Source organism: Leuciscus leuciscus, assembly GCF_965113295.1.
Source record: "Leuciscus leuciscus genome assembly, chromosome: 2".
NCBI classification, from domain to species: domain Eukaryota; kingdom Metazoa; phylum Chordata; class Actinopteri; order Cypriniformes; family Leuciscidae; genus Leuciscus; species Leuciscus leuciscus.
The window spans coordinates 57,518,327-57,544,724 of NC_138726.1; the positions used below are offsets into that span (position 1 = coordinate 57,518,327).

General features: G+C 37.2%; 2 protein-coding genes and 2 long non-coding RNA genes across 6 annotated transcripts in view; 2 read left to right on the forward strand and 2 right to left on the reverse strand.

The window, feature by feature from the left end:
* The first annotated feature begins 568 nt into the window (after window positions 1-568).
* LOC309493385 lies at window positions 569-913 on the forward strand. Its single transcript, XR_014203894.1, has 2 exons — window positions 569-725; window positions 759-913. It is a non-coding gene; the product is annotated as an uncharacterized lncRNA (long non-coding RNA).
* Window positions 914-8,169: 7,256 nt separating this feature from the next.
* Window positions 8,170-26,398, forward strand: part of LOC309493237 (GTPase IMAP family member 7-like) — a 28,099-nt gene continuing 9,870 nt past the window's right edge. Inside the window, exons 1-2 of one of the 3 annotated variants that reach the window (XM_082162389.1) lie at window positions 8,170-8,421; window positions 9,455-10,758. In XM_082162389.1, coding sequence (XP_082018515.1) covers window positions 8,415-8,421; window positions 9,455-10,635 — 1,188 coding nt within the window. In that variant the 5' untranslated portion in view covers window positions 8,170-8,414 and the 3' untranslated portion in view covers window positions 10,636-10,758. Of the gene's footprint in view, window positions 8,422-9,454; window positions 10,759-26,398 lie in introns of those variants that run through there. The other 2 variants (XM_082162391.1, XM_082162390.1) reach the window with 2 other exon arrangements.
* LOC309493236 (uncharacterized protein) lies at window positions 12,376-21,651 on the reverse strand. Its single transcript, XM_082162388.1, has 2 exons — window positions 21,200-21,651; window positions 12,376-21,085 (listed from the first exon to the last, which is right to left on the reverse strand). The coding sequence occupies exons 1-2, from the start codon at window positions 21,641-21,643 to the stop codon at window positions 20,306-20,308; spliced, it is 1,224 nt and encodes a 407-aa protein (XP_082018514.1). The 5' UTR covers window positions 21,644-21,651; the 3' UTR covers window positions 12,376-20,305.
* On the reverse strand, window positions 21,869-26,135 carry LOC309493378. The gene is made up of 3 exons (XR_014203888.1): window positions 25,805-26,135; window positions 24,953-24,974; window positions 21,869-24,618 (listed from the first exon to the last, which is right to left on the reverse strand). It is a non-coding gene; the product is annotated as an uncharacterized lncRNA (long non-coding RNA).

The following is a 26,398-nucleotide window of genomic DNA, read 5'->3' on the forward strand; positions in this document are numbered from 1 at the left end:
AGATTTTCACTCTTGCCTTGTCCTTTCCTCACTGGGAAGCGCTCACATGATAGCTAAACATATTTGAGTATATCCTCTGTACATCTCGGTTTCATATGGATTACATAATCAGCTAACATTTATTACATATTTAGACATTTAAAGGCTTTGGACATATAGCCTATTTCTCATTGTAATCATCGTTCATCTCATCCTGCATCGCTCACTCTGCAATTTAATAAAGTTTGTTTGTTTGTACACTCTAGGGCTGTAATCTCCCAGTTGATTAGTCGATTATTTGGTCGATACGTTCTGGCTCGACCAAAATTCTGATTGGTCGATTTTTTGCCGCGTTCATTTCATCAGTTTTGCCGCGTTCATTTCATCAGGTGGAAAGCACTAATTGCTAATGGGGGTGTTTTCAGATTGAAGAAAGAAGAAGAAGGTTTGCTGAATATTATTTATTTAATTGTGAAAGCATTTAATTCATAGTCAGTCAGTCCTCTTCTACCATGTCAACAAAGACATCGGCAGTGTGACAGCATTTTTTTTCTATTCGTGTCTCAGCCGTGAAGCTGAGCTCCACAGAGCGGCTGAAATGATAGTGTCTGTCAGTTATTATAATACATATGACAAAAAACAATTGTCTAAATTATGTTGCATATTCCTCAAAAGTTCTTATGATGATATCACTAGTTGACAACATAGTACTATTTTCGGAAATCATAGGCTATGATATTGCGCAGGTGCACGTGATGCAACGCTGTCAGAGCCGACAGACTCGTGTGTCAGACTCATTTCAGTGCAAAATAATTAGGTCAAAAACAATTTAATATACTGCAAATAGCCTACTAGTTTTATATGTTTATTTATAATTCATTTAGGCGGACAAGGCTACCAAGTACTGCGCATATTGCGCAGCTAATAAATTTAACGTTTTTTTTCCTAACATAATTTTTTGTAGATTTTTAGTCGAAAATTTCAGGACTTCAGTCGACCAAGATTTTCTTTGGTTGAATACAGCCCTAGTACACTTTACCTGGTCTGCCTATTTATGGATATGACACCGTGTCATCTAAAATGATCGAAATTAAAGGACAAGTTCGGTATTTTACACTTAAAGTCCTGTTTACAGATCGTTTCTGATGAAATAGAACGGTTAAGATAAAATTTTGGACACATGCTGCTGTCCCGAGAATTTTAGGTTTCTTTCACTTCTCCCCCCCACATACAGAATGGCAGCCTATAGGCACTGGAACAATCCTTCCTAAAACGCATTAAACTTTTGTTTACAAAGACGTGAAACTCACCGAGTGGTCAGGGGTGTTTACTGGTATGCTCATACAAAAATCGCTGCAAAAGATGCTTTCCAACAGGTGTTTTACCATTCGATGTAAAACTGTGGAGCTATTTTTCCAAACGTCTCACACCCGTACATTCTTCCGTTGAGAGCTTGAATAATAGACACTCCAGCCCAGTTGGTGGCGATAATGCACCTTTGCAAGCAAACCACTGGCATTTCATTGTTTGCGATCCGCCGTAAAAAAAAAACAAGAAGAAGAAGAAGTAGTTCAGTTTCCGGCGGCGGAGTAATACCGTGCCTCACAGCGCGTTCAATACAAGTCAATGGAGTTGGACAAAAACTATGATAAAACCTTTGGGAAGCATATCTTTTGCAGCGCTTTTTGTATGAGCATATCAGTGAACACCCCTGACCACTCGGTGAGTTTCACGTCTTTGTAAACAAAAGTTTAATGCGTTTTAGGAAGGATTGTTCCAGTGCCTATAGGCTGCCATTCTGTATGTGGGGGGGAGAAGTGAAAGAAACCTAAAATTCTCGGGACAGCAGCATGTGTCCAAAATTTAATCTTAACCGTTCTATTTCATCAGAAACGATCTGTAAACAGGGCTTTAAGTGTAAAATACCGAACTTGTCCTTTAAGTTCTACCACTCAGCCATGAATTTACTCACTGAGAAAAACCCAAAAGTTTGTTTGTCCAGCAGTTAGTGTTCGCTCACCCGAGCGAGAAACGCTCTTCATTCGTCTCATTCCTCAATAGAATAGTAAAACATAATCAGCTTTATTGCACCTAATTCATTTTTGTTTGTTATTTTTGTTAATTTTTGTTTTTGTTTTTTTGTTATCGCACTGCTTCCCTGGGGAATAGACTTCTGTTGCCCACCGACGTGTACAATATGAAATATAGGCTATATTGTCGTCGTCTCTATTTTTAAGTTTTGATTTTATTTTTCTGTTCTAAACAAATTTTCTATTCTGTTTACCATAGTTGTAGTATTTCATCCTTACTGTTAATTGACATTAATCCCACTTACATTTCAAAATGCGGCAATTGCTGCTGTTTTGAACAATATCCCTTTGCGCCACCTGGTGGTCATTTCGTGAAAGACTTTGAAATGCGACTATTAAATAATGCGATTATTTTTTACGAAGCAAGCATCAAAGCATTGGATTACTTCTTTCTGTTGACGATGCCTTTAAGTTAACAATGCAATCCTTCGGGCCAGGATTTTGACCATCTTGAACTGCCCACCAACCATCTCTCCCTGCCACCGAGCAGCGTGCGAAAGGCCCCTCTGACGACAGAGTTCCAGCGTCGGTCTTTAAAGGTCTCTTTTGTCCTTTTGTGGGAGAGGCCTTCACACTTCACATAAAGTTATAAAGTCTCCTTTGGCTTCACCGCTGCAAACGACAATGATAATGTTATGTACACAGCAGCTTCCTACTCAGGTGACTGTCCCGTGCTACTGCCCAAATCGCCGATAAGGTTTATATGGCAGCTGGCCAAGTAGCGTCTGACAGTTAACATGCGGGACTCCGAGAAGGCTTGACTGCTAGATGCGCCAATAAGCCCCCACAGACTCTTCAGTGACGCCGTGGGCTTTCTCTGAGAAGTTTCTAGAGGCTCTGAAACAATGCAAAGCACCGAGTCATTTTCTCCCGAAGCGTGTAGCACTGCCTTCGTCAAGCTCCCGGTCGTCATCTGCCCCACAAGTGTACAGGCAGCAGGGCAGATCGCCAGCACAATCTTCCTTAGGCTAGAGGAAGGACTCAGAGTCGGCTGTGAGTCCTAAAGAGAGGCAGTTCAAACAGCGCCCTGTTGTCAAGCAGCGCACTGCCTTATGGCGCTTTTCCACTGCATGGTACGGAACGGCTCGGTTCGGTACGGCTCACTTATGGTGCATTTCCACTGCATGGTACGGTACGGTACGGCTCGCTTCGGCTCGCTTTAAATGGTACCACCTCTGTTGAGGTTCCAAGCGTACCGTACCGATACTAAAATGTGACGTGAAAACACTGAAGATCACTGATTGGTCAGACAGAATCGTCACTACCAGTGTCATTGTATTTGCGACACGAGACCATGCACGAGACAAACCCGCTAGATTTAAATAGCCAGTAGACAACAGCCAACGCTGTAGTGTCTTGCAGTTAAAAAGTTTCTTGCAAACTGTTTCTTGCAGTCAGGGGCGGCGCCGGATAATTGTTAACGCATGTGCTGAGGGCACACACACACATATGTGTGTATATATTAGTGGTGGGCCGTTATCGGCGTTAACGTGCTGCGTTAACGCGAGACTCTTATCGCGCGATAAAAAAAATATCGCCGTTAATCTATTCTCCAAGTTGGGTTGGGAGATGGCTCTATACTACACAAGCTATGATGACGCAATCTACCCGCGGCCGCGAGGTAAACCCGGCTGCAACGCATATTCGTCGTCATCTTAAGTAAACATGGCTGAAAGTGAAAGCTGGTGAAAAAGATCGGTGCAACATCCATTATTTGGACTTGGTTCGGGTTTAAGCCGTCAGACGAGCAGCAGCAAACTATATACAGAGTGTGTGGGGAAACAGTTCGGTAAGTTAACACACGACTAATCCGTTCTACCACCTCAAATTCAAAACGAAACATGATATCACTGAATACCAGCGCGCGCGTATTATTCCCATTCCAATATATCTTAGTGGTGTAGCACATAATCTCGATTTTAAGAATCGTTGTTGTGTTTCTTTTTAACTGAAAAGACATCAGTTAGACAATATTCTAATTTTAAATTTGGGGTTTCATAAGCTCCAAGCCATAATAAACATTAGACCTACTTAAGTCTCTGCAGCTAGTGTACTTACATTTTATTTATCTGCAAAATTATGTTGTATACTTACAGTTTTGCACAATATATGTTCTCAAAACTACATACACCCTTTAAAAAAAAATACATTTAGCAGTTGTTTAGCATGGGTCTGTGTAATCTGTTCTGAAATGGTTTTATTATAATATACTGTATATCGTTATCGCAAGAGGCTGCAATGTATATCACAATATAGATTTTAGGCCATATCGCCCATCCCTAATTGATAGCCTATAGTAGTTGATAATAACATAGGCCTACCTAATGTTGCCTACGGACGGTAACAGTACAGTAGTAATCTTTTACAGTCTATGAGTAGAACAGCTTTCTCAAGCAGTTTGTGATGCATTTTGGAAACAGGAGATGAGCACCTGGTCTAATGCGCCACCTGGCTTGAGAAACCCGTTCTCAAAGACTTACTTTTATAGTCATTATTTGGGTAGCACACATATTCTGAATGCTTCGGCAGAATTCAAATGAGCCATTTTAATCTAGATTAATCTAGATTAATTTCAAAATTAATCTAGATTAATCTAGATTAAAAAAATGTATCTATGCCCACCTCTAGTATATATATATATTAGAGGTGGGCATAGATTAATTTTTTTAATCTAGATTAATCTAGATTAATTTTGAAATTAATCTAGATTAATCTAGATTAAAATGGCTCATTTGAATTCTGCCGAAGGCATTCAGAATATGTGTGCTACCCAAATAATGACTATAAAAGTAAGTCTTTGAGAACGGGTTTCTCAAGCCAGGTGGTGCATTAGACCAGGCGCTCATCTCCTGTTTCCAAAATGCATCACAAACTGCTTGAGAAAGCTGTTCTACTCATAGACTGTAAAAGGTTACTACTGTACTGTTACCGTCCGTAGGCAACATTAGGTAAGCCTATGTTATTATCAACTACTATAGGCTATCAATTAGGGATGGGCGATATGGCCTAAAATCTATATTGTGATATACATTGCAGCCTCTTGCGATAACGATATGCAGTATATTATAATAAAACCATTTCAGAACAGATTACACAGACCCATGCTAAACAACTGCTAAATGTTTTTTTTTTTAAAGGGTGTATGTAGTTTTGAGAACATATATTGTGCAAAACTGTAAGTATACAACATAATTTTGCAGATAAATAAAATTTAAGTACACTAGCTGCAGAGACTTAAGTAGGTCTAATGTTTATTATGGCTTGGAGCTTATGAAACCCCAAATTTAAAATTAGAATATTGTCTAACTGATGTCTTTTCAGTTAAAAAGAAACACAACAACGATTCTTAAAATCGAGATTATGTGCTACACCACTAAGATATATTGGAATGGGAATAATACGCGCGCGCTGGTATTCAGTGATATCATGTTTCGTTTTGAATTTGAGGTGGTCGAACGGATTAGTCGTGTGTTAACTTACCGAACTGTTTCCCCACACACTCTGTATATAGTTTGCTGCTGCTCGTCTGACGGCTTAAACCCGAACCAAGTCCAAATAATGGATGTTGCACCTATCTTTTTCACCAGCTTTCACTTTCAGCCGTGTTTACTTAAGATGACGACGAATATGCGTTGCAGCCGGGTTTACCTCGCGGCCGCGGGTAGATTGCGTCATCATAGCTTGTGTAGGATAGAGCCATCTCCCAACCCAACTTGGAGAATAGATTAACGGCGATATTTTTTTTATCGCGCGATAAGAGTCTCGCGTTAACGCAGCACGTTAACGCCGATAACGGCCCACCACTAATATATATATATATATATATATATATATATATATTATTAATAAATGAGCAAAACTTGGCCACAAAATAGTTAATATTCAATTATTTTAATGATCACAATTAAAGTTTTAATTTTATTAAATTGAACAAGCGCAAAATTCAGCATTCAATCAAATATTCAAAAAGACTTAATAATAATGTTATTTCTCTCTATAGGCGCGTTTACTACGAATATGGCGATCGTCAACTTCATCTTTGTCAGACACTGACAGAAAACACTATTTTATAAATAAAAATCAGTGCACGCGTCCCCGGATTTACAAATGCACATCTTGCTTGTTGCACGCACATTATGTCGAAATAACGAGATATTATGTTGAAATAACATTATTATTAAGTCTTTTTGAATATTTGATTGAATGCTGAATTTTGCGCTTGTTCAATTTAATAAAATTAGGCCTATATATAGCCTATATATATACTATTAATAAATGAGCAAAACTTGGCCACAAAATATTTAATATTCAATTATTTTAATGATCACAATTAAAGTTTTAATTTTATTAAAACGCGTGCACTGATTTTTATTTATAAAATAGTGTTTTCTGTCAGTGTCTGTGCATGGCAAAGATGAAGTTGACGATCGCCATATTCGTAGTAAACGCGCCTATAGAGAGAAATGCACATAATGGATTACATAAGAGAGTAGCCTATTTCTTTTTGTTTTGAATTATTTCGTTTAAAGACATTTCAAGCTTTGTGTATTTGAGGATGAGATGCGCTCCAGTTAACGTACAATGCAAGTGACCGCTCGGGCGCCTCAATGATTAAATTGTCTATTTTGCATCTTATTTATTCAATCCAGGCAATTGTTTGATGAAAAAATTATTTAAATTAAGATACAATTTATACAAAACGAAATTCACTTTAAAGAAAGGCTTTCTACAAAAAAAACTTAATGAAGTGGTCAAAATTATGTCTGACTCGCTCCATGTCTCTCTACTCGTGCTGTTCACTTTTCATAATCAACATAGGCAGATGGAAAAAAATAACATAACATTAACTAAATGCGCTTTTTTAATGGCAGTAGGCTAAAACAGTACATTAGGCCTAGACTCTCTATTTGTAAAGATTGCTGCACATTCATTTAATTCTGAATTTTGCACACACAAGTTGAAAGGCATTTGTTCAAATCAAGTTCACGGATAATTGTGCGTGCATTTATTAATCATTATGATACTAAAATCATAACAAAGTAGGCTATGCTATGTACAAAAAATCAGAAGAGCCCAGAATATGAACGCAACATTTAATTACACGTTAAGAATTTTCCTTCCATATAGTAAACCATTATAAGAACGTTTAATTTAATTTAAAAACATCCACATGCCGAGAATCAAGAGCACCATCCCCTGTGTTGTGCGTTTGGTGGCGCGTTTACGATGATGTCATGGCAGTAGAGGCGGCAACTATAACGATCAGTCCCACCCAGTTTGAAGCGGTACTAACTGCAATGGAAAAGCAACCGAGCTAAAGCGAACCGAACCGTGCCGTACCGAGTCGAGTCGTACCACGCAGTGGAAAAGCGAAGCGAGCCGAACCGTTCCGCGCCGAGTCGAACCGTACCGTACCATGCAGTGGAAAAGCGCCATTAAATGCAATTCGAAGCACTACAGCCTGTAGTTTGAGTTAAACCCCTGTTAATTCTCAATAACTTTGGTAGACATCTAACAGATGTCTGGATAGTAATAATAGTAATAAGTGCAGCTGGTAATGCTGTTTGTGGAGTTGTTTAATCCTCCTCTGTTGAGATCTTTAGAGATTTAATGTATTATATATTCAGTTGATTTGATGCTGTGAGTGGAAGTCAGTTGTAGCTCTTGTGTTTCTGCTCATCTCTTTTTTTCTGTTCTCTTCTTTCCTTCAGTGATTCTGCTTGTTAACAGGCTTATTAAGGCTGAGATGACCATATTTAATATACACTGATTTTGTGGCTAGGATAAGGTCCAGATCATCATTCCACATGTGGGCAGACACAATGTTGCTATCTGGGAACTAACCTAACCAAGTTTAGTATTGTTGCCTGTGAAACTATCATTCCATCTTCTATATGAATCCTGCCAAGGTAACGTCAATCATTTATTCTTCAGTATTTTGTGTTCTTTTCCTGGTAATGAGCTGACATTATGTTTGCCATGTGTTTATCTCACAGTAAGATTTCCGTGGCTTTGATTTTGAAGGGATTTGCTGTGTAAATGAAGGTGTGTAGTAGGAGGTTCCAGAAAATAAAATAAAAATAAAAACCTTCAGAGAACTAGTCATTCTGGTTATTCCTGTAGCTCATCTGTGGTGTCAAATGACTCATTCAAGGGTGTTTTGAGCACGGAACTCTTCGAGCTGTTCGCTGATACACATCAAATGGCATTTGTGTTTATAGTATAGCTTTTGCTAATTGATCATATAGAGCACCAGGAACCATAACTGGATAATATTATAGATGAAAACATAATAAAACATAATTTTATACATTGAAGCACCTCAGTTGAAGACAGGACAAGAACATGGGAGGTAAGTAATGACACCTTTAAAAAATATGCCTTTCATCAAATCATTATTCTAAAACATGATTTTGAAGTATTTTTTTATCTTTGACTTTGAACTATTGCAAGTGTTTCTATATTTAACATAAACGCTACAAGAGTTTTTAACCTTTTAAAATTCAGATCATTCTACCTGTCTTAAAGGGACAGTTCACTCAAAAATGAAAATTATATTATCATTTATTCACCCATATGTTGCTTCAAAACTGTAGGACTTTATTTCTGCTGTTGAACATAAAAGACGATATTTAAAAAAAATGTCTCAAATATTCCTTATAATGAAAATCAATGGGATTTAAGATTTAATGTTTTTTATACTTTTAAAGACAATATAATTCTATAGATTTTATTTAAATCATATTATGAACAACAGCATATTTTTCAAACAGCTACTGAGACTAGTAATTAAGACTTTTTATGGCTGATTTAAACTTTGTTGAGATTGTAAACTTTTGTAATAATTTGTAATCATTTTGTAATCATAATTCGACTTTTATAATTGTGACTTACTGTGTCATAAATTCAACGTATGATATATGAGATACCATAATTTAGATTTTATGACATCATGACATAGTATGTCAATCTCTTTCATTGTAATTAGACTGTCATTAATAATTTAATTTAAATTTTATCTATGTTTCATTCATTATTTTGACTTTATGCCATAATGAGTAAGCATGACATAATTTTGATATCTTATGGCATAATCACGAGTTAGTATGGCATATTTTAGATGTTTATGGCAAACTTATGGCATTTGTTGTCATCAATATGACTTTGTGTGTAATAATTTAAACTTTTATCTCATAATCATGAGCATAATCAAAAGCATGATTTTTTTTCTCCTTACTATGGTTTTATGTTCAAGAAATCATTTAGATCTGTAGGCTTCATATATATATATATATATATATATATATATATATATTATTATTATTATTATTTAAATTTTTTATGGAATAGTAAATTCCTTTACTAACAACATATTTCTCAAACAGCTTCTGAGTCTCAGCCTGAGAAAAGGATCGTGCTTCTTGGGAAAACCGGAGATGGCAAGAGCAGCGCCGGGAATACGATTCTCAAACAGCAAGTCTTCAAGAGTAAAGCTTCACCTGAGTCTGTGACGGCTGAATGTGTCAGTGGAGATCGGAAGGTCGATGGCAGAAAGATCACCGTTATTGACACTCCTGGACTCTTTGACACCGGATTGGGTGAGGAGACCATCAAATCCGAGATCATTAGATCCGTGATTGAAAGCTCTCCGGGTCCAGACATGTTCACTATCGTCCTGAAGGTCGGGAGATACACGGGACAAGAAATGGAGATTGTGGATAAAATAGTGGAGTGTTGTGGAGAAGACACCTTCAGTCATTCAGTGGTTTTATTCACTCACGGCGAACAGCTGGAAGGTCAAACCATAGAGGAATTTGTGAAGATGAGTCCAAAGCTACAGGAGCTTGTTGATAAATGTGGAGGCCGCTGTCACGTCATCGACAGTAAATACTGGAAAAAGCGAAAAATGGGATACAGGAGCAACAGAGTTCAGGTGAAAAATCTGCTGGAGACCATCGAACAGAAGCTGAAGGACAGTAATAACGGCTGCTACAGCAATGAGCTGCTTCAGATAGTGGAGGAAGAGATTCAAGAGGAGATGAAGAATGTAGACGAGGTCAATTTGTTGCCAGAAGAGAAGCGAGAGTTAGCGAAAAAGATTGTGCACAAAAAACTTCTCAATCGGCTTGCGGGAGTGACCACAGGCACGCTGACCGGTGCTTTTCTGGGCATCGGTGTCGCAGTAGCATCTGTTGTGAGTTTACTGAAAGCCACCAACATTCCTGGAGTGGTGAAAGCAGGAGCGGCAGCAGGAGCCGCCGGAGCAGCGGGAATAGCAGCAGGAGCAGCAGCGGTGAAGGCTGGGATTATTGCTGCAGGAGCTGGTGTTGGACTCGCTGGTTCAGGTCTCGCTGCAGCTACAGGCGTTGCTTTTGGAGTTGCAGCTTTTGCCGGAGCGATCGGAGGAGGAATTACTGGATACAAAGCAGCAGATGAGGACGATTCGGTGTGTGAGACAATAAAGAACACCGCCAAACTCAACTATGAGAATGCCAAAGGTGCAGCGAAAAAGGCACAGAAACATCAACACAAACTGTTAAATAATGAGAACAATACCACTGATTAGGGAACAGAGCAGTTTTTAGTGATTTATGGAATAGATTATATTATCATTTAAATTAGATAAAATTATGTGCTTTATCGTTTTTGTCTAAATAATGCATGGGTATTTGTTTTTAACTCTCACTATATTACAGTGTGGAGAACAAGTATTTGATACATTGCCGATTTTGCAGGTTTTCCCACTTACAAAGCATGTAGAAGTCTGTCATTTTTATCATAGGTACACTTCAACTGTGAGTGACGGAATCTAAAACAAAAATCCAGAAAATCACATTGTATGATTTTTAAGTAATTTATTTGCATTTTATTGCAGGACATAAGTATTTGATACATCAGAAAAGCAGAACTTAATTTTTGGTACAGAAATTGTTTGCAATTACAGAGATCATACATTTCCTGTAGTTCTTGACCAGGTTTGCACACACTGCAGCAGGGATTTTGGCCCACTCCTCCATACAGACCTTCTCCAGATCCTTCAGGTTTTGGGGCTGTCGCTGGGCAATACGGACTTTCAGTTCCCTCCAAAGATTTTCTATTGGGTTCAGGTCTGGAGACTGGCTAGGCCACTCCAGGACCTTGAGATTACGGAGCCACTCCTTAGTTGCCCTGGCTGTGTGTTTCGGGTCGTTGTCATGCTGGAGGCCCAGCCACGACCCATCTTCAATGCTCTTACTGAGGGAAGGAAGTTGTTGGCCAAGATCTCGCGATGCAAGGCCCCATCCATCCTCCCCTCAATAAACATGGCGAGTGGAGTTTAGACCAAAAAGCTCTATTTTTGTCTCATTAGACCAGATGACCTTCTCCCATTCATCCAGATGGTCATTGGCAAACTTCAGACGGCCTGGACATGCGCTGGCTCGAGCAGGGGGACCTTGCGTGCGCTAGGTCCTGCAGTGTAGTTATGATCCCTCACCTTCCTCATGATCATTGATACCCCACGAGGTGAGATCTTGCATGGTGCCCCAGACCGAGGGAGATTGACCGTCATCTTGAACTTCTTCCATTTTCTAATAATTGCGCCAACAGTTGTTGCCTTCTCACCAAGCTGCTTGCCTATTGTCATGTAGCCCATCCCAGCATTGTGCAGGTCTACAATTTTATCCCTGATGTCCTTAAACAGCTCTCTGGTCTTGGCCATTGTGGAGAGGGTGGAGTCTGTTTGATTGAGTGTGTGGACAGGTGTCTTTTATAAAGGTAACAAGTTCAAACAGGTGCAGTTAATACAGGTAATGAATGGAGAACAGAAGGGCTTCTTAAAGAAAAACGAACAGGTCTGTGAGAGCCGGAATTCTTACTGGTTGGTAGGTGATCAAATGCTAATTCATTATTTAAAAATCATACAATGTGATTTTCTGGATATTTGTTTTAGATTCCGTCTCTCACAGTTGAAGTGTACCTATGATAAAAATTACAGACCTCTACATGCTTTGTAAGTAGGAAAAAATCGGCAGCGTATCAAATACTTGTTCTCCCCACTGTGAATGTATACATGCAGTCACATTATATTATTTATTATAAAGTGTTGATTTAATTGCAAGTTAATTAGAATTATAATAGCTAATAATAATACAATAATAATAAAATATTTTAAAGTATTATTTATGAGGTGCAGTGAAGTGGCACAGAAATAAACACAGACTTGTTAAAAAAAGAAGAAAGAAAACAGTTTTACTCAGCGAACAGACCAGTTTTGTAGTTATGGCTAAAACTTGATTGATGATTACTAAGATTATATTATCCGTCCTTCGGATGAGACGTTAAACCGAGGTCCTGACTCTCTGTGGTCATTAAAAATCCCAGGATGTCCTTCGAAAAAGAGTAGGGGTTTAACCCCGGCATCCTGGCCAAATTTGCCCCTTGGCCCCTGTCCATCATGGCCTCCTAATCATCCCCATATACTGATTGGCTTCATCACTGTCTCCTCTCCACCAGTAAGCTGGTGTGTGGTGGGCGTTCTGGCGCAATATGGCTGCCGTCGCATCATCCAAGTGGATGCTGCACATTGGTGGTGGTTGAGGAGATTCCCCCTTTCATGTAAAGCGCTTTGAGTACCTAGAAAAGCGCTATATAAATGTAATGAATTATTATTATTATTATTATCTTTGTTGTTGCACTTTTGTCTAAATAATGCATGAGTATTTGTTTTTAGTTCTCTTTAATTATATAAACATGCAGTCCCATTATATTATTTATTGTGAAGTATATATTTTTGTTGTTTTTATAAATTAGAATAAATGTAATTTTTGCTATTTGTGTAGGTTACATTTACAATATTATCTTTGCCTGCATTACAATGGCTGAATCTACCATCACATTCAGTACATTTTCTCATGGTAGGTGAGTTGTATTTGTATTTTTATGCTGGTTGAAAGTCTCTTCACATCCTGATAGCAATCACTAAGTGGTCTAAATGTATTTATATGTGTATACTGTCTGTGGAACGTGCAGGATCATTCTTAACAAAATGAACTGTTGAAATGTTAACATTAAAAAATAAATAAAATAATAATAATAATAATAAAAAGGTTGTCCCAAGTGTAATTTATACACTTGTGTTTTCCCAAGGGTTAGGACATTTTCACCTCAGGGAACAAATAATCTTTAAAAACATTTAAATGCACTTTGACTGGAGAAACCTGACACTAATTTGAATTCCTGCAAATGTGCTGTTTATTAATATTAAAAACAAATTTAGGCTGTGTTGTTGAGAGAGAAACATACTGAGAGTGAACGAATTGAGGGCATGATGAACTGAGCATGAGAACAATTTACAAAAACACAATGTAAAAAAAATAATTTTGTCAACTTGCACTCACCCTCATGTCATTCCAAACTGCATGATTTATTCTGTGGAAGATGACATTTTGAAAAATGACTCATTGTTTTTCAATGTAATAAAAACTCAATGATATCCAATGTTGTTTTCATTGTATGGACAAAACAGATTAAACATTCTTCAAAATATCTTATTTTCAGGTTTGGAACAACATGAAGAACAATCCATTTAATGTCTTTATTAAAGGGGTGGTATAATCCCATTTTCACAAGATGTAAAATAAGTCTTTGATGTCCCCAGAGTGTGTATGTGAAGTTTTACGCAGAGGCAGAAAGCACACCCCGTTTTTTATTTATTTTTTATTTTACAAAAGCACAATGTTTTATTTCAATTGTAAGTGGAAAAAGTAGACATTTAACAGTTTATTTTTTTTTTCGTATTTCTTAAGTCTGTATGACCATAAATGCCTAATAGTATAATAATAGTAAAACATAATTAATAGTATTTTAAGTCTATTTTGCTGCTATGTAAAAAAATCCAGCAAAACGCGCCGGCGCGTTTGTCGACCCGAGGACTAACTTTAGCCTAATAGGAAGGAACATAAATTGTGACTAAAAATATATGCTCACTCACATCAAGACGTCGCTGCAGTGATGGAGCTTTACAGCGCGAACAGTGCTGTTGCAACCAGCAACACTACACCTACGTCCCATCCTAACCACTGTACTTAATACAGATAAAGATCTACCCTAACTTGAAGCTTTCCTAACTGATGCAATACTATGCTACTAACTAACTATGCTTGTAACAATACTACACTAACTGCAGATTAACTACCTAGGCTACACAAAATAATCTAAATAACTATATAAATGCTATGCTAACTAGATGCTAATATAGGCTATCCTGATAATTTTCAATACTCGCAATTCCAACTCCTGACTCGTTACTCGCTACAGTGGTTTTGATGAAACAAGATGTTTTTATACCAGGGGCTGCCAAGGGTGTGGTGAGCTGGAACCTGCTTACGTCACGCAGTAGCGCAACATCCAATAGGACAATTCAACTGCAGTAGCCACCGTTCAACCTGAAGAGGGCAGCACTCAGATGTTTTTACACCATATATTGTAGAATTAAAACACTTTATACCCAAATGTCAAAAAATTTACTCGAATCAATGAACAGCACTAATAAAGCCCCAGTCTTACAGATCATTAACTAAAAAAAGTTGTTTTAGGATTTAGTTACTAGAGTTGAGCTGGATACTCGGCTGAAACGAGTATCCGGTACGGATAAAGCACTTTTGTCGAGTACGAGTATTATACAAGTAATACGAGTCAATATATGTGCTCGGATAAAAAAAAATTAAAAAAAGTTAAGTTGAGATTAGGGCTGGGCGATATATTGATATAAAGAATATATACATTTAAACGAGATATGGAATTAGACCATATCGCAAATATCGATATAGTTCAAATTTGCGCTGTGATCCTTGCTCCAAGCAGAGCTGACCCGGAGCTCTCTGCACTGCTCCCTGCCCCTCCTTTTCCACTTTGCGTGCGTGTTTAGAGCATGTTATGTTATAACATGAAATAAAGTCTTTCACCTCAGAAAAACGGACTTTCTTGTCCTGTCAGCCGTTATACTGTAGTCGTAGCGCACACTCAATTGCACGCGCAAATGCGGCGGCGCGCGCTGTGTATCGCCTCACTGTATATAAAGTGCAAAAGAAACTACGAGCATGCAACGCCGTTACGTTGTAAATTACACGAAATAAAAGTAATGCAGGTATGATTTTCATTCTATTCACCAGGAGCAGTTTCCATGTTTCATTAACAGTTCTTGTTAGTATTGTGTATTCACCATGGTAACTGTCGTTTCCATATTAACCTCAAAATGCCACTATTTTTCTTTGTGTTATTTTTTTATATTTTTAAATGACTGTGGTGGCTCATACCAACATTGTATTAACAAAAACTAGTTTGGTACTGCTATTTAATACCTTTAGCATAGGCCTAATGTTTATTAGTACTAGTCTTCACTATTAGTCATTCTTACAATTTATGTTAAGTGAAGGGGGACAGTACTTGTGTGTGTGTGTTAACAAATTTAGAAAAAAATAAAACATGAAAAATAAAAAATATCGGGATATATATATCGTATATCGAAATTCAGCCTAAATCTATCGGGATATGACTTTTGGTCCATATCACCCAGCCCTAGTTGAGATGAAAACTCTTGTTCAGTACATTTTACTTCATAATTGCAACCGCATGTGTTGTATTCATTGTTGCAAAACTTGTTCTGTAGTTCGTTTGTTATCGTGATCAAAACCATTGATCTGAAGCTCAATGCTGATGCTGTCATGTAAATAGTTTTCTAATCAGCAATAAATATAACAATTTCTGATCAACCCATATCAATTGCATGCTTAAAATAACATACCGGTTAAAGCCCCGCCCATTTCAAGACAACCCGACCCACTTCCTGATTAAATCCCGCCCACTTCCGGGTTAGGCCCCGCCCAGTCCGAGTACAGATACAGATAATTCATATGGTTAACAGATACAGATAATGCTGTACTCGCTCATCCCTATTAGTTACCCTTTAAAAAAGTGAAATCATAATCAACCACCCCTTTAAGAAATCATTGATCACTAACTTGCAGCATGAATATGTAATTTTTATTAAAATGAAAATACTGAGAACGTGTCTGACAGTCAAAAATATACTTGCACAGCAAAAGGTGCAGTGACCTGTGCCTGAGTGGCCTTTGGATTCATTTAGCTGTGTTTGATACACAATCACAAAGGAGAAAAGAGAGAAGACAACTGAATATAAGTAAATATTGCATAAATCTATACAAATGAAAATGTATGCTATTCATTTTTCTTAAGTGATTATTGACTAATTAGTAGTCCCTCCAGGATTTCACGATTTTTTTGTGTGATTTTTGCGATGAAAATGACTGATTTTGTGGTGGTAATTTCCAGAAATTTGTGAAAAAATTTGCGATTTTTATATTTTATAATTAGGACATCACATTTACCATAATAGTATTATGTCAGATGCACAATAGTCATACATGACACAAATCACAAACAAAATGCATAAAGCTCTTTTATTTTGGTCTAATCAAATTATCAAATTAATTAATTTATACAGTAGAACTGTGTGTAAATCAAATTCATACATTTGCAAAAAAATAGGTGACATTAAAATCGATCTACAATTCACTGACCAAAACCAAAACTGTATTATCAACTCATACTACAAACAAATAGAATGCAAACATTTGCCATTCTAATATATTAACCCTCTGGGGTCTGAGCTGTTTTCTGGGCCCTGGAGGTGTTCTGACATGCTCTGACATTTGTGCTTATTTCTGTTACTTGTAACATTTTCATGGCTAAAGTCTGATTACACTGTATTCAGCACAAACTCTGCTACAATAATATATCAACAGCATGTGTGTAAAAGTTTGTAGTTTTGAGATAATGACATTTATGCGTGGTTTGTGAAAATACAAAAAAAAATTCTCACTGAAATAAGGTCATGAAACCCATACTGATTATTTCTTCACAAGACTTTTGAAAATTGTATGACGTAGCCTAGAATATTTGCTCCAAAAACATGTGAAAATCACCCTGACTGCTCATTCAGATAAGACAATATATTGATTTAAAATTTTTACGACGTGTTTTGTGTGAAAAAGCAATATGCGAAGGGGCGGATCATCTCATTAATATGTAAGCTTTTCACACCTGAGAAAGACAAAGACACTCCCCTAACTGCCCTATTAGGAGCTTATCAGGGCCCATCATTCTGAGCAACCTTGCACAAAGAATGAGGAGATTAAAAAAAGAATGGCTTTTAAAATTGTTTGGTTTTATTTACAACATAATCCAAAGATACACAACAAAAAAAACATTTATTGATAACAATGATCCAAAGAAAGAGACCTTTGTGCCATTCCTAAAAACATTGTACATACCTTTCATTTCCAAGGTGTTTGATTTTCACTTTACCATGTTCATGTACAGAGACATGTACTGTGAATGTTGAAGTCAGCAGGACTCAGTGGCATCTGGGCCCTGAAAAAAAAAAAAAAAAAGAAAAAAAAGTGAACATACTGATATCAGGAGAAAGGCCTGCACGATTTTGGGAATACATTTGAGATTTTTCTGGTTAAAATTGCTTTTTAAAATTCACAGAATACACACACACATTCACACAAATGTTTCCAACAATATATTATATAATGAACACCTGGGGGGTATTGCACAAAAGCAAGATAAGGGATTAAGCTGGGATTTTCCAGTTATCCTGGCTGAATTTAGCCCTGACTCGGTTGCATGAAGGGAGGCTAAATTAATCTACATTAAGTTACTATGGAGATTTACACTTTGCAGCTAGCCTGCTCCGGAGCAGGCTAACAACCAGGCTAAGATTAATCCTAGTGATTTATCAGCTAGTGGAAGTGGTCACTTCATGGTCCTGCATTAAAATACTAGATACAGTGCTATGCATAAGTTTAGGCACCCATACTAAAGTTGACTAAAAAGAGGAATAAAAAAATCATCTTTTGGAAATTGAACTTAATGCCTTAATTTAAAAAATTAGGACAAATCCAACCTTTAAGGACACCAATTTTCTTTGTGAATGAATAATGTATCGTAAATAAATAAATGTTCTTCCTTAAAATACAGGGTGCATAAGTTTGGACACCCCTATGTTAAATTCCCATAGAGGCAGGCAGATTTTTATTTTTAAAGGCCAGTTACTTCATGGATCCAGGATACTATGCATCCTGATAAAGTTCCCTTGGCCTTTGGAATTAAAATAGCCCCACATCATCACATAGCCTTCACCATACCTAGAGATTGACATGGTTTTATTTCAGTTAGCCTAATGATTTGCATTGAGAGATGATCTTATGGAAAGAACTCCATGCCAATCTCTAGGTATGGTGAAGGCTATGTGATGATGTGGGGCTATTAGATGGATAAAAATAGAGCAAATTATCTGATTATAGATTACATCAAATCAATTAGAAACAAAACCTACATACAAATTGATAAGAGTAAAAAGATTAAACAGATTATTGACATAAAATAAACTAAATAGATCAAATAGATGCACATAGTGGGTAGGTGTTTGCAATTATTCTACATGTTAAATGCATGTCCACTGGTCACATTTAAGGCAAAGTATACAATTATTTTTGAAAATGACAAGTAGGGCCTAACTCCTTGAATTGTAATTATGAGGGTTTCAGTGGAGCACTGGTTATTTGAACTACTTACGCATTAAATCGGTCCGCTATTGTTTGCCAAGCATTCTCTCTTTGTTTTATTACAGCAGCTGTATTGCCTTTTTTACATATTATATGTTTCACTTCTTCATACGTTTCCATAAGAAGCTGTTGCTCATTAGGCGAAAAGTATGCCGTACGGGTTTTGTCCATTTTTGCATCGGTGATTCTGTGATCGATTTTGTGATCTTTTTAAGAATGCCGTGAACGCGCATTTATCCAAACTATATACACCCGGCTTGACATATCCGCGCGTTCTCATCCTGGCTCAGCAAATGTGCAACGGATTAAGCCAGGATGCACTGATTAAACTAGGTCAAGCCGCGACTGTTCTGTTATCCTGGCTTTCTTAATTCTACTTTTGTGCAATACCCCTCAGGTTTGTTGTGCCTTGTAGGTATAGGCTATGCGCAGTGCTGCATAAAATAATAACAATATAGCAGCCTATACATTTTCAAAAAGATTTCAGTAACAACTAAGCTAGAGAAAAATATATTGATTATCACAAATGTTTCCATTCGTTATGATGATATGAAATGAGATAATAGTAAAAACATGAAGCCGTTTGGAGCGTTTTGCTTTTCCAAAATATGATGCATTCAAACACGATCGCGATCAAAAATATGATACATTCAAACGCGATCACGATCAAAAATATGATACATTCAAACGCGATCGCGATCAAAAATATGATACATTCAAACGCGATCGCGCTCAAATATAAAACATTATGGTTAGGCCTACCATATACATATCTATGTTTGAGCAGATATCCACAAACACAGTAACAGTAAACACGGTTCTAAATATTATAATATTCACCATATATCTAGCAACAGTTCAACTGCAATGTGAAATTTATGCAACAATAACAAACTAATATGTAAGAATTTCTTACCTTATCTTTCTTGTCTTGAAATCGCGTTCTTCTTCTGGGGTAAAGCCAATGTAAACTCACGTCTTTCAAACTCGACGAAAAACAGAGACTGCTGAAGTGTTTTGTTTCTGAGGTAATGAGCGCGTTCGCGTCCCATGTGGAGATTTGCATGTGAATATCTTTTGCGCGAGTAGGCGTGGCCAAATTAACTGTAATGAGCAAGCGTTTGAGAAGCTGGACATCTTGTTGGTTTTATACAAATTACTTAAACAGAGAATATTTGTTTTCAGTTTGAATCCGATCATTTAAAAGTACACACTTAAATGTGTATAAAGGTGTATGGCTCATAAATGTGTGAGAAGTATTCGCTGAGTTTTGTTTCAGTTTATAGACGTGCTCAAGAAAAAAAAGTTCACCGCGACGGAGAGGCAGAACGCACACCCTGTTTATTTTCTTTATTTTACAAAAGCACAATGTTTTGATTTGATTGTAAGTGGACACATACAAAAGTAGAAATATCACAGATTCTTTTTTTATATTTATTTTTTCTGTATGACCATAAATGACGGAGTAATTTAAGTTGAAAGTGCTACAATGTAAAAAAAGTCCAGCAAAACGCGGGGGCGCGTTTTTCGACCTCAGAGGGTTAACATATATGCTAATCTACAAACATTTTGTGCTGCCAGATTTGGCAGAGGCAATTACATTTAAATTTCAAACAATATCATCCATTTCAAGAAGACCACTTTCTGGTTGTAATAGAGAAAGACCAGAGCCCTCAAGTTACTGCTTGTAGAGGAACGCCTTCGGTTGGAGAGGATAAGTTTATATATGGTGTTGCATCGTTCTGCATCTGCAGAGTTGGAAACTGCATCTTTGTAGCGCAGGGCCAGTTTGCTCAGTACAGGAAGCCTATCCTGCAGACCTACCCAAAAGGTGTCAAGGTCTACAATCCCACTCACAGATGCTCGAAGTGCTTCTGGATCCAGCTTAGTCATGTACCTTGTCATTTCATCCTCAGGCACTGAGGAAAAGCCAGGAATGGCTTTGTAGCTGTTGGGGCTGTCATCCATGAATGCCAGGCATCGTGGCTCAAAAATTCTGACCTCTTTGAGAAACTCAATGCCAGGTTGTCCATGCTGCATGTACTTACTTAGCTTTTCATCAGCATAACTGAATGCTGCTCGCACCTGATTTAAGACTTTTGTCTTGAGCTCAAGAGGCAAAAGAATTTGTGAGAAGTACTGGCTACACACCTCATCACAGAGCTCTTTGTTTGCCACAAAGTTCATCTGTAGATCCTCAAGATAATCAAATACCTTTGTTGTGACAGGACGTCTGCTCTGAAAGAGGTCCAACATTTGCAGGATCACCTTGCACTTGTCAGAGACAATGTTCAGTTGGACCTGTAGGGTCTCTGCACACTCATGGTCTTCCAGCATTTTGTTCAGATTTTCCACTGAAGCTGGAGCACTGCGCCCACACACCTGCGAGAGAAAAGGGAGAGGGTGGAGGGTGGAGTTGGGTTCAGGGTTATTTTTTTTATAATGTGCCCACAACAATAAATAATTAACTTATAGATTGTAGGATTTTAAACGTACCTGCATTTCTGCCTGCAGAAATTCCCTGTAAAAAGTTAAATGCTCAGTATGATATTGCGCTGCAGAGAACCAGGAGTTCCAACGAGTATCACATGGATTTGGGGCCATTGTTGGTTTACTGCCATTCAGTTTGCCAGACAAGTAGGACAGGTATCTTCTCTTGCGACCCCCTGCCATGTAAAACATCTGACTGAAGTACATCATAAAGGTGTTCAAGTCTGTGAAGGGTTTGCGGAAGGCACCTCCAATCAAATTCATAATGTGTGCCATGCAGGTAATGTGGATGGAATGAGGAAAAAGGGACTTAAGTGCTTCTCTGTATGCTTTTAGCATGTATGCCGCATTGTCTGTATCAAAAACAATGACATCTTCATTGGCAATGTTGTACTCTTGAAGAGTTTTGACAACAGCCATCGAAACAGTGGAGTGATTGCATTTCTCCATGAAGACTGTATTCATTTATTTACATTTACATTTATTCATTTTAGCTGACGCTTTTATACAAAGCGACTTACAATTGCTATATATGTCAGAGGTCGCACGCCTCTGGAGCAACTAGGGGTTAAGTGTCTTGCTCAGGGACACATTGGTGTCTCACAGTGGATTCGAACCCGGGTCTCTCACGCCAAAGGCATGTGTCTTATCCATTGCGCCACCACCCCAATTCACTAGATGTGCAAGGATTCTTCCAGATTCATCTTTTTTTAGTGGTGCGATCAATATGTTTAATACACATCTTCCCTCCACATCTGGAGTTTCATCAAAGATGACATCAACTGGCTCCCCTGAAAGTTTTACTTTTAGTCGTTCCTTCTCCTGTCTGTACACTTCTCCCCAGGTATTTCTGGTGGGACTTGGGGATGCGTCCACCATTTGTGACCTTTTCATTTAGAAACTTTCTCACTAAGGGATGATCAGACTTGGAAAGGGGGATATTAAGTGCAGTGCACAGCTTTACCCATTCTTCACAAATCTGAAAGAATAATAAAGTTTTTTTTTTTTTTTGTACAACACAAGACCAGGATCATCCAAGTAATTATTTAAATAATCAAGATTAACACTCAGTAATGTAATAAGACGAAAGGAACTAATAACAAAAAGAAACAAAATAGGACAAATAAATACAAGGATACAGTTACAAAAAGGTTGATAATAAAAAAATAAAATAAAAAAAATTTGTGCTGTAGCCTATTGTTGTTGCTTGATTAACATTAACAACACTGACAACAGCAGGTAAATTAGGTTACTGTCACTTTAAGATCTACTATAGTAATGACAAACGTCCCAATCAGTTATTACTGATTGTTTTACGTAAATACTCGCCAAGATGAATATTTTGAAGTCATTGTAGCAATGTGTATTTGTTCAAGCGCTATCAAAGGGAATTCAATACTCTAACGCTGATAGGCGGTGACACCAGTCACACACACACACACACACTCACTCACTCCAGTCAGGCAGTCACTCAGTCAGAGACAGACTGTCACTTGACTGGCTGAAATTACTTCTCTTTCGCGGTATACCGTGCTTTTAATAATTCTTTTTAGTACCATCAAGCATATCATACTTTTTGTGATATCATTCAATCATGTTAAACGCGTTAATAAGTTTGCCGTAGCCTATTGCCCAATGAAAACTGTTCGGATATCGGCTGTTTCAGCTACATAGCCGGATATAAAAAAAAGAAAATATCTTTAGCGATTTTACACTTAAATCATCATACCACACAGCAATATAAAACAACACAAGAATCACTTTTGCTTACTTTATTTCGATCATGTCCAGCGGCCGTCATCCTTGAAGCCATCTCCGATATGGTTAGTTGCTTGCGTTTCCTCTGATTCCACAGGTCTGTTTGTCTGAGATGTTTGGTCCCGCTTAGATGATAGTCAATAGTAGACTTTCTTTTGTGGTCTAAAATTTTATTACACGGGCTGCAAAACAATTTACCCCCACTCTCGTGCAATATATCAGGATATGCTTAGCCCGGTCCTTGGCGCTTATGTGAGAGGGCAGGTGAGACAAATTTTCTTTCGCCATGTTTCTGACAGACCACTCAAAGACATCACGCGTGCGCAACATCTGTATCCATGTAAAATGCATTGAAACTTTATTTAAACTAGAGATATTTCTATTGGGTGATTTATAATTATAATTTTTTTTTTCAAAAGAATTGCGACATTTTGTTGATTTTGCGTTGTATTCAGCGATCGCGGAATCGCAAAAAACTGGAGGGACTGAATTAGGATGTCAGGAGTTCTCAACTCTGGTTCTCAAAGTGCGCTGTCTTGCAGAGTTTATGTCCAGACCTGATCAATCTCACTTGTTTGTGACTTTCTAGTCAGTGATCCAAAAGGGCTCGATTAGCTGGTTCAGGTCTGTTGGACCAGGGTTAGAATGTGATTTTAAACCATTCAAGCACGTAAAGACTTGTCTTGCGCGCTGTTTTCTGTGCTGCAGGCATGTGTAACTATACTGGGCAACTCTCTTAGTGACAGCAGCTGCCGTCTCTACAATAACAATATTTGGAATGTATTTTTTTTTTTATAAAGTGCAATGTTCTTTTATTACTGTTTGCTTGTCTTTAATAATGCTTGAAATTTATATTAGTTTTTCTATAGTATTTTTAAATCACAGGCAAGTGTACTTTGGCCTGTTTATTTTTGTTCAGGATATTCAGCTACAAATTACAACATGTTGCATATTTATGATCAGAAATCCTGATGTGTGGGGAAACCCGAGGACAAACTCGCGCACGCTCTGGAGATTATCACGTGAAACTAAAAAATATCCAATCAGAAAGCGAGATGATGGAAGACGGAAGCATAACAAACGCAGTTATGGCGCAGCACAAAGTGAAATTGATGTGGACAGCAGAGATGGAGGATCAGCTTGTTGATTTGTGGCAAATACCGTGAATTTTCTGTGAAAATCATTCCAAACAATATCATCGCAATTTCTTCCTGCATATCGTCCACCACGCTTATTCTGAAGTCTCTCGAGATTTTGCGAGATTTCCTGTGTTCACAGTCAAGACTCTGGTTGAAAATCTGTTTGTGTGTGACAAAGACAGCACACCACACACTATAGGAGCAAAACGCTTAAATCTATGATTTTTGTCCTCATGTTTGTGGTCTATCACATTTTGAAAATCTTATAAGATGTAAAACATCTTTTGGTGTGTACCCAGCATAAGCAGAATCGAAATAGGAATTGGAATTGTTAAAATTGAAACGATACCCGACCCTACTTACAGCAGTGGTGTCCAGTCCTGGTCATGGAGGACCAATGTCCTGCAGAGTTTAGCTCCAGCCTTCCTGTAGTTTCTGCTGATCCTGAAGACCTTGACCAACTGGTTCAGCTCCGCTTAACTGGGGTTAGAGCTCAATTCGGCAATCAGGACTAGATGGCAATAAATACTGAAAAGAGAGAAGACAAACAACATTTGAATGATATAAACCCAGTTTAAAACTTTGATTCATGAATATGTACAATAACATCTGACAATGTAGGCTACATATGACACCACTGTACTGACAAATACAGTATTTGTTAAGTGGGTGAGGATCATCTCATTAAAAAAAAAAAAAAAAAAAAATGTATACCCAAAATATGAACAGATAACATAAGCAAAATCTTTATGAAAATAGTTATATGGTGCAAATAAAGTTTTTTTTATTTTTTATGTCTATGACAAATCTGCAATGCAAAAACTGAGAATGTATCAGACAGCGATTCAAATATTATACTTACAAACAGTAGCAGAACCAATGATCTGATTACACACAAGGAAAAGGGAGAAAAACAAATAAATATTTGAGTCAAATTTTGCTCTGTATGGATTAACGTGCTGATGACATGTATACATTCAAGAGAAATTATTACATTCATATTTAATGTGAATATTATTTAATGGCCTAAATATTTTACTTTCGTTATATCTTTTAATAATTAATTAAATATTACAGATGGTTGATTTCATTTCAGTTATCAATTCAAGTTATAATTGTAAAATCAGTTATTTTTAGGTCATTTTAACATAGTAATATGACAGTAGCTTTGTAAAATTACAAAGCGCATGTAATGTTATAATATATGATTTTCTGTCTGTCAGCACACTGTGTTTATCGATGTCTATCAATTATGAACGGTCATAATCGTATGTATCGAGATGTAATAAGAGTGTGTAGCTTATGTATAACTGTTATGTGAACTGTATTCACGCTACATAAATCTTCGTTTACGTCACTATTTAAAACTTTAAAACAAAGACATGACTAATTCAGCTCCACCATTATGCCTAACTCGGTCGTACTTCATCGCGTAAACGGGAAAACAATAATAAATCAAATTAACGCCAAAAGGTATGTAAAACAATTATAAGTAATGCATTAATGCAGTTTTAAAGTATATATTACCTCAGAGATTACCAGAAAACGGACTGTCTGAGCAGCTAGTCGACCGTTATAACCGTTTATCATTTAACGTAAGCTGCAGCAGAACAGCTATACTGTATTCATAATCAGATAAACACTAAAATGAGTTTAAGAGAAACTCTAGAAAACTTAGAAAACTCTAATTACTATGGACATTTAAAAAGCTTACCTTTTTGGAGCAAAGCTGGGCGGTACCAGTCGAATCCAGAATGACATCTTAGCTATGCAAAGTTCCAGCAGTCTCATTGGTTAGAATTAATCACATGACGATGCCATCTACTGTATTACTAATTATATATTTTTTTTCTTTTTACTTTTGCCATTTGAGAAATATAATATTATATAAAACATATATAACTCATCAGTGATGTATTTCTCAGTTTAAACAATTATAATTTTATAATAATATGTCACTGATGAATACCAAAACAAATCAGTCAACGATCAACCATTTGCATTGTTTTATTGTGACAAATAAGTTAATTTTATTTAATAAATACCGTAACACTTTCTATGAAGTCCATTCCTATAATGAATTATAGCTCCATTTATACTTATTAATGAGCAATTAGTACTATTCTATAAATATATTTATAAAGACTCATTAAGACCTACTGCATTTTAAGCACAGTTATAGTTACATTTATATTATTTGCTTTCTCAATGTGCATGCTCATAATTCATTACAGACTGACTTATACGTATTAATTAGTCAGTTGTATGGTTCCATGAATGTACTTATAAAGATGGAACCTGCATTGCT